The sequence below is a fragment of the Mustela nivalis genome, assembly GCF_964662115.1.
Source record: "Mustela nivalis genome assembly, chromosome: 7".
Lineage (NCBI taxonomy): Eukaryota > Metazoa > Chordata > Mammalia > Carnivora > Mustelidae > Mustela > Mustela nivalis.
The window spans coordinates 9,216,555-9,225,032 of NC_139026.1; the positions used below are offsets into that span (position 1 = coordinate 9,216,555).

The 8,478-nt window shown below is 57.2% G+C and overlaps 1 protein-coding gene across 1 annotated transcript in view; it reads right to left on the reverse strand.

Moving 5' to 3' along the window:
- The window catches only part of KDELR3 (KDEL endoplasmic reticulum protein retention receptor 3), a 12,013-nt gene extending 4,758 nt beyond the window's left edge, over positions 1-7,255 (reverse strand). Inside the window, exons 1-2 of the mRNA XM_082740131.1 lie at positions 6,998-7,255; positions 2,458-2,558 (exon numbers count right to left, since the gene is read on the reverse strand). Coding sequence (XP_082596257.1) covers positions 2,458-2,558; positions 6,998-7,088 — 192 coding nt within the window. The 5' untranslated portion in view covers positions 7,089-7,255. The remainder of the gene's footprint in view (positions 1-2,457; positions 2,559-6,997) is intronic.
- Between the last annotated feature and the right edge of the window lie 1,223 nt (positions 7,256-8,478).

Below are 8,478 nucleotides of genomic sequence, written 5' to 3' on the forward strand. Positions count from 1 at the left end.
CCATGTTAGGAGGAAGGTAAAGATAAACCTTAACTTTCTAAAAAGTATTTATTTTAAAGAGAGCACGAGCGGGAGGGGCAGAGACCGAGAGAGAGAGAATCAAGCAGATTCTGAGCTGAGCACGGAGCCCAAGGTGGGGCTCGATCTCATACCCCTGAGATCATGACCAGAGCCGAAACCAAGAGCCGGACACTTAGCAGACTGCACCACCCAGGCACCCCTAAAATAACTTTTATTTAATAAGTCTCTGTTACCAGCATCCAAGCAGTCACATTCCACTTTACTGACTTTGAAACCTGAGCTCCTTTCACTAACATACATTGCCTTCAAGAGTTAGGATGGCTGAAGGGCACCTGGCTGGCTCAGTTAATGGAGCATGTGACCCTTGATCTTGAGTGAAGAGCTTAAAAAAAAAAAAAAGAAAAGAAAAAGAGCTAGGATGGCTGATTAAAAGCTCAGAAAATGCCTCACCTCAACACAACCTCTAATGGTTATGGCCTAGACCCAAAGACCACTGAGTGGAACCAAGAAATGCTCAGTTTCTCCCATAAAACAGGGCCATGCTACAAAGCAACAGCATCCTATCACAAAACGAAGTCCAAGTCCAAACTGTTGACCTGCACCACCTACCCTCCCCCAGCCCTCTGACAGCAGCCCTCGCCTGCTGGGCTCCCTGCCTGGCCTGGAGTATACCATGCTTGTTCCCGTCCTCATGGTCTTTGCAACGGCTGTTCCTTCTGCTTGGAATACTCGTCCTCTGATCATCCCACAGCTGGTTCCTTGTGTCACACAGACCTCGACATTGATGCCACCTCTTCAGAGAGGCCCTGCCTGGTCATACTCCCTGAACAGCTTCCTGTTCATTCTCTATCACATCATCCATTTTTAAAAACTGTTTTTATGGGGCATCTGGGTGGCTTAGTTGGTTAAGCATCTGACTTTTTATTTCAGTTCAGGTCTTGATCTCATGGTCAGGAGTTCAAACCCCAAGCTCCACGCCGGGCACGGAGCCTACTTAAAATAAACAAGCAGGGACGCCTGGGTGGCTCAGTGGGTTAAAGCCTCTGCCTTCGGCTCGGGTCATGATCCCGGGATCCTGGAATCAAGCCCCGAATCAGGCTCTCTGCTCAGCAGGGAGATTGCTTCCTCCTCTCTCTCCGCCTGCCTCTTCTGCCTACTTGTGATCTCTGTCTGTCAAATAAATAAATAAAATCTTTAAAAAAAAAGGCAATAAAACTTTTTAATTAAAGGAAACGTCACCCTATTTTAATTATTTGCATAGGCTCACTCCTAATCAAAGGTTTTCTTGCTTATTATTTGTCTCCCCACTTAGAATAGAGGTTCCAAGGTGCCTGGGTGGCTCAGTTGATTAAGCAACTGCCTTCAGCTCAGGTCATGATCCTAGAGTCCCGGGATTGAGTCCCACATCGGGCTCCCAGCTCCATGGGGAGTCTGCTTCTCCCTCTGACCTCCTCCCCTCTCATGTGCACTCACTCGCTCGCTCTCTCGCTCTCTCTCTCAAATAAATTAAAAAAAAAAAAAAAGAATAGAGGTTCCATGAGAGCAGGAGCCTCCTATGTCTTCTTCAAGTACCTGGCTCATAGTAGGTGCTCAATTAATAGTTGTCAAATGGATGTTGGATGAATAATCTCTCTGAAAGCTCAGGGTTTGTGTTTTTGTTGGTTTTGTTTTTGCTTACTTTTTTTTTTTTTTTTAAGATTTTATTTATTTATTTGTCAGAGAGAGAGACAGCGAGCACAGGCAGACAGAGTGCCAGGCAGAGTCAGAGGGAGAAGCAGGCTCCCTGCAGAGCAAGGAGCCCGATGTGGGACTCGATCCCAGGACACTGGGATCATGACCTGAGCCGAAGGCAGCTGCTTAATCAACTGAGCCACCCAGGCGTCCCATGTTTTTGCTTACTTTTTAACCATTATAACCAATGCCAACCTTTACTGACTATTTAATATATGATGGCTATTGGGGCACCTAGGTAGGTCAGTGGGTTGTGTCTAACTCGTGGTTTTGGCTCAGTTATGATCTTGGGGTCGTGAGACTGAGATCAAGCCCAATCCCTGTTTCAGGCTCTGCACTCAGCAGGAAGACTGCTTGAGATTCTCTCCCTCTGCCCTTTGCTCCCTGTCCCCCTCACCCCGCAGGCTTACATGTCGTGCACGCTGTCTCTAAAAATAAATCTTTTAAAATATATGATGGCTACTGTGTATTTGCAGGTATTACCACAAGGCCTCTGAGGTGAGTACTAGTATTATCTTCACCTTGTAAATGAGGAAAGGGAGGTACATGGAGGCCAGATGCCTTGCCCAAGCCCAGGTCCCATGCAGCTGCTAACACAGGATTCACATCCGGGTTTGCCTGCCTCCACAGCCTGAGTTCCCAAGCACACGGTCTCAGTGTGCCGGGCTCCACAGGCCCTGCCACCATGGCCAACCCGCCCCTCACCTTCATGACTGTGTTGTAGATGGAGATGAAGTTGGTGAACAGGTCCAGGTACCTGGTGGTGAAGACAAGGGCAAAAAGGATCTGGCTCTTCCCGGAGATGCCTGTGGGCAAAGGAGGACAGGAGACAATAGAACACAGACTCCTGGGCCCACCAACACTCAAGAAGTCCAGAGCTTGAGCTGAAAAGGTGGGCAGGGTATCCAGTCCCACTCAAGTGACAACACCCTGTCCCTGCACGGTCCCTCTCTGAGGGTCAGCAACGGCCCTTCCTGCTGGATCCCTTGAGTTCCTCTCATGTGCACGGACACCGGGTTCCCAGGGCCCCGGCATGGGCCTGCCCAGGTTCGGCTCTTGCCTTCAGGGAGGCTGTGGGGTGGTGTGGAGGCTTCTCTTCGCTCTGCCCCCAGAGTTCCACCAATGGTCCCCAAAGCTCTGTCTTTTGCAGAGCAACTCACAGACTTTACAATGTGTTGACTCACAAGGGAGACCAGAGCAGGTGGAGGAAAAAGCAGGCCCAGTGGAGCGTTGTTTTATTTTCCAAACTGTAAAAATTAAAAATGCCTTTTTTTTTTTACTTACAAAAGTTCTATTTTTACCCTTTGTAAAACAAAAAAGAGAATACATAGCTATAAATAAGAAAGCAGCAGCAGCAATCACCTGAATCCCAAAGACTCAGCGGGCACCTCCCAGATCTTCGCTTGTGCACACCTCCGTGCACACATCGATTTGCCACAACCGGGGTCGTGCTTCTCATGCTCTCTCCTCACCTGCTTTGGTCTCTCTTTTTTAACTTTTTATTATTTGGAGCTAATTTTAGATTGGCAGAATTGTAAAGATAGTCCCGATCGGTCCCACGCACCCTTCACCCAGCTTCCCCTAACGTTAACATCTTGCTTAACCACAGGACATTTGCCAAAAGGAAGACATTCACATGGACATGGCACTGCCGACCAAACTCCGGGCTTTAGTCCGGTTTCTCCCAACTGCCCGCTGACATCCCTTTTGTGTCCCACAAACCAATCCAGGAATCAGCACTACATTGAATCTCCCTGTGGCCACTTCTGCCACATCACGGAGGTGGGTCCAGGGCAAAGGGAGCCCTGCCCTACCCACCCCCAAGCCCCGCCCCCCCGCTTCCTCTCACCTGACAGACAAGCCCACACCAGTGTGGACACCTCAGCAAACCACTCCCAGCCGTGATGCCTGTGTTTCTGATCCGAAGGTCAACTCTGTCCTCACTCACCCAGCCTCCCCAGAGCCAGCGGAGGACAGTGTCTGTTCAGAACCACATCCTTCCCATGGCTTCTGCGACCATCCCCACCACTGGCTCACCACCCCTGGCCATTCATTCCTGTCCTCATCACCTGGTCGTTGGAGGGCTACCCGGGCTTTCCCAGTCCCTAAACCAGGGGTGTCCCGGGTCCAGACACTCCTCCGAGTTCCAGCCTATCGGTGCGAGCCTGACCGACCTCCCCATCCTCCCCTCAAGCCCCTCCTCCTCTCTCCCCTCCTTTGAGAATGCCACCATTGTCCCCTCCATGCTCAAGCCAGGAAACCAAGAGCCATCCTAGGGTCCCTCCCCTGTGTTCCTCCCCCTCTGTCTTCCCCAGCTCCACTACCCCCACTTCCATGCCCCCTGCCCACCCAGCACCCTACCTGGTGGTCTCCCTGGTCTCCCCAAGTCCGACCTTGCTGCCAAACCCCACTCCATTCCACTTCCCGACCAACGGCCTATAGGTAAGGAAAACGCCTGGGGACTTTGGCACCGAGAAGTGACCATTACTTGATTAAGGGTTTGGTTCCTTTAAATTGACCTCAGTGGTGCCTTATCTAGTCCTCTGGGGCTGGGACATTTTGGGGGAAGGGGACATGGACTTTCTTTCTTTTTATTTTTAAAGATTTTCATTTATTAGGGAGAGGGATAAGCAGGCTGCCCACTGAGCAGAGAGCCCGATGTGGGGCTCCATCCCAGGACCCTGAGATCATGACCCGAGCTGAAGGCAGAGGCTTAACCCACTGAGCCACCCAGGCACCCCGAGGGGGACAACTTTAAAGACTGAGGATGGATACCGCCGAAGCCCTCAGGTTCTGGAGAGCGCGGGGGGCCCGTGCCAGTCTTCCTACCAGCATGGCAGGCCTGAGCCCCACCGTCCTCACTGTGAAACGAGCAGACTCACACAGGTGGGACAGGACTTGGCCAGAACGGGAGTGCCTCCCTGCGGGTCTGGGCCTTGGACTTGCGGCAGTGGGGCTGGCTCCGGGGGGAGGGAGCCCACCCCTAGGCATGAGGCGTGTGGAGTCCAGTCCAGGGGGCAATGCTAACCTGAGGCCAGCACTGGGCTATGCTGCTGCTGCCCCATCCCACAGAAGCCTTGCAGAGAGGTCCTCAGCACCATTTAGGAGGGTCCAGGAGGGGCGTCTAGTAGGGGACAATTTGCTACCTGCCCCCACGGCCTCCCCCTCCCGCCCCCCGTGCCCTTGGCCTGCCAGGTTCCGAGGCTTTGCTCACATTTTCCTCAGTGCTTGGGAGTCCTGGCAATCTTGAGCACCAAGGTTTTCCCACTCCCTGGAACACAGTGAAAAATTTCCACCAGCGCTAGCCACACACACACAGACCCAGGATGTGGGAACGAACAGGAGCTGGTCCCTGGCCAGAGTCCCTCAGGGAATGGGGGTGTGAGGGGGTACGACACATGTGAGCACATACGGGACCCACGGAGCCCTCCCTCCACTTCACACATGGGGAAACTGAGGTCTGAGGTCACACGGTGCGTCAGTGGCTGAATGAGAACTAAGTCCCAGTGTCCCACCTCTGTGGGGGATGGGAGAGGTGGTCAGTGAGGGTCTCCCCAGGCTCCGCATCTCGGGGTGGGCAGGGCTAGCACCGGGCACCTCACCTCAGATCCCAACCAGGCCTGTGGCCACCCCTCTCCACACACGCACGGGATGCCCCACCCAGCTGCCCTTCGCCTTTCCCGGTAGCACTTAGCACGTCTGACACACCGTGTCATTTACTTGGCTGCTCTGGCCGCTGCTTGTTGGCAGTCTCCCACCGCTGGAAAGCCCACCCCCTGGGGCCCGGGGCCCTGCCCCTGTGGTCCCAGTTCTGTCCAGGGGGCCTAGGGCCGTGCTGGTAGAGCCGGGTGGGGAACAGCGCCCCCTCCTGGCCATGGTTGCTCATCCCAGCCCCGGCCCTCTGCGGAAGCGCAGGGACAGGCCCAGCTAGATTCCTCCCCTCACCGGAGCTGCCTCACTCCCCCGAGTGGGAATCTGAGGGGCCGTGAGGGCCTGTCTCTCCAGAGGCGGAAAACTGGAATGGCCTGCAGGTCCAGAACCACTCCGTCTGCAATGCCTCCCACGCCAGCACCCACCCCTCACCCTCCGCAAGCCTCCCGGGCTGGCTGACTCCCCACTGCTCTCTCTGCCTCCTCCCTGGAGGGGCCACACAGCTTTCGGAGTGACCTGCTTCAGGTCCCTTCTGGGCCCCTCCCCCGCTCCCCAAACTTCCATCACTCCCCAACTCCCTACCCTGAAAGTCAAGGCCCCCCTGCCCCTCATCTCCCTTACAGAGACCCCCAAATCAGGCTGCTCACTCTCGCTGGGACGTGCCCTGCCTTCTGCGACCTGTAGGCTTTTGTGCCCCCAGTGCCCTCCGCGCAGCGCACCCTTCCTGGGCGACACCCTGCCCATCCTTTGGGACCCAGCGGATCTGCTCCCTCCACGAAGCCTGGGGGGGGGGGGGGTCTGCTCTCTGCCTCCTTGGCCCCCTCCTAGCCTGCACAGTCCTCTGTACCCCCTTGCCCCCATGCCAAGCACAGGGTGGGCACCTTGGGACCGCAGGGGACAAAGATGGCTGCAGCAGCCTCTTAAGGCACGGAGTCTGTGGGGTCACCACCAGCCCCATCTCGAAACTTCTCTAAACCCCCAGCGGGGCTTCCAGACTGCTGGGCCAGAGGGGGACCTCTCCTGCCATCCCTGGGCTTCTGCTCTTGGGCAGCTCCCTGTGCACCAGGGCCAGGCCAGGTGTCCCCCTGCCACATCACAGCCTCCTGCGGGAAGGGAAGAGGGCCCAGGAGGGGGCAGGGGAGAGTGGTGGGAAAGGAAGGAGCAGGCCCCGGGAATTGGAGGCCACTTCCTGTGTGCATACCTCCCGCACCTCCAGATCCCACCCTGGGCCTAAGGCCTCCAGCTCCTCCAGAGCAAAGGGAGCCACTGGCAGGAGGAGAGGGTCTCACCTCCTCCTAATCTCCCTCCTCTTCCCACCAGCAGCGGCAATGCCAAGGCAGAGAAGGTGGGGGTGAGCGGAGGCACAAGCCCAGCCACCGTCCCTTTCTCCGCCAGCCCTTCTTTGATAAGGCAAAAACTTCAAATTTTCTTTGGAAGCTGAGCTGTGCAAAAACAAGTTTCTGGCACCGCCAAGCCGAAGCCCTCGCGCTGAAGGGAAATTCGGGAGCCCCCCACCCCCCCCACCCCCGCCATCCCAGCCCGACCCAGGCCCACCTCCGCCCCCCCACACACCACCGCCGGGGGCGACCCTCACCCGCGCAGCTCTTGGACCTCCAGATCTTCCCCAGGAGCAAGATCATGGCCAGGAGGTGGCTCAGGTCGCCGAGGATCCGGAACACGTTCATGGTGCCCCCCGGCGGCCCCGCAGCGCGCGCCGCCACCTCCCGGGAAACTTTCTGGCGGGCGAGACGGCTGCCACGTCCCCGGCCCGGCTCTGGGTCCCGCGCGCCGCTGCCCGCGCTCCGAGCCCCGCGCTCCCCGCCCGCCGCCCCCTCGGCCAGCGCACACTCCCCGGCCGGGCGGTGACGTGGCCGGCCGGCCACCGTGCCAGGCGAGCCAGGAAGCGCCGCCGCCCAAGATCCCGCCTCCCGCCCGGCCCAGCGCCTCGGGCCTGGGGCGGGGCGGCCGGGCGAAACGGGGGGCTTCCGGCCGCGGCCTCTGCCACCCCCATCCTCCCACGGCCCCCGCGGTCTCCCGCGCGCCACCCTGAGCCAGCCACGGCGCCCCTGTCGCCCCTCAGTCCCCTCATCGGCACCCGGGGCTAATAAGGCGTGGGTCAGGGTGGAGTGGGGGGGTTCCGCGGGCTGGCACACGCCTAGGGTGCTGGAAGTACCCCTAAATGTGACCATCAACTTGGGGTTCAACTCCTCCTTGCTGGGAGCCGGATTCGCAGCTCACTCACCTGTTCACTGGGAGGCCCACCTGGTTCTGCCCTGACCAGTAGGAGGTGAAGCCATGGTGGTCAAGTTTGGAGTCAGGCTGACCTTGGGCTCAGCCTCCACGCTGTATGCCTTCCCATCCTGGCTGCAGTTGATTCATCTGTAGGATGAGGTTACTGTAGGGAAGATGTCTGTCAGGAGATCCAGGGACCCCCTAATGTTTTCCTTTCCTTGGTACAAGATGATACACAGGAGCACAGACCAGGAGATTCCAGAGGGCTGTGGGCTGTTGGCCACCAAGGTGGGAAGCAGGAAAGGGGCCAGCAGACAGGAGTCCTCCCAGTGCGTGTGGCCTGAGCAGGTCTGCCCACCCTCTCCGGGCCTTGGTCTCTGCATCTGTGAGAGCGGACCGCCTAAGCTAAGGGCCCTTATCACCACCCTCCTTTCGACCCCAGTAGGCCCTTGTCCCACCCAGGCCCTTCGTCTCTCCCTAAACACTGGCCTCCTCCCGCCCCCATCCCCACCACAGCCAGAGAGGTTTTGCTGTGATGGGATCTGAGACTCAGAGTGTGGTCTGAGGGCCCCGCAGCATCTGCATCCGGGGCTGGGAATGCGGTCTGCAGCCCAGCTCAGCCTCACTGACTGAATCTGCGGGTGAACAAGATCACCGGCTGCTTCACGGGCACATGGAAGTCTGAGAGGCACTATTTCGACGATGCTGTGAGGGAGGTGCCGCTACTGGTCCCATCTGACACCGGGAAAACTGAGGCATGAGAGGTTAAGTCATGCAAACTTTAAGTAGTGGAGCCTAGATTCCAACACACAGTCTGACTCCAGGATTTATGCAATTCGTGCG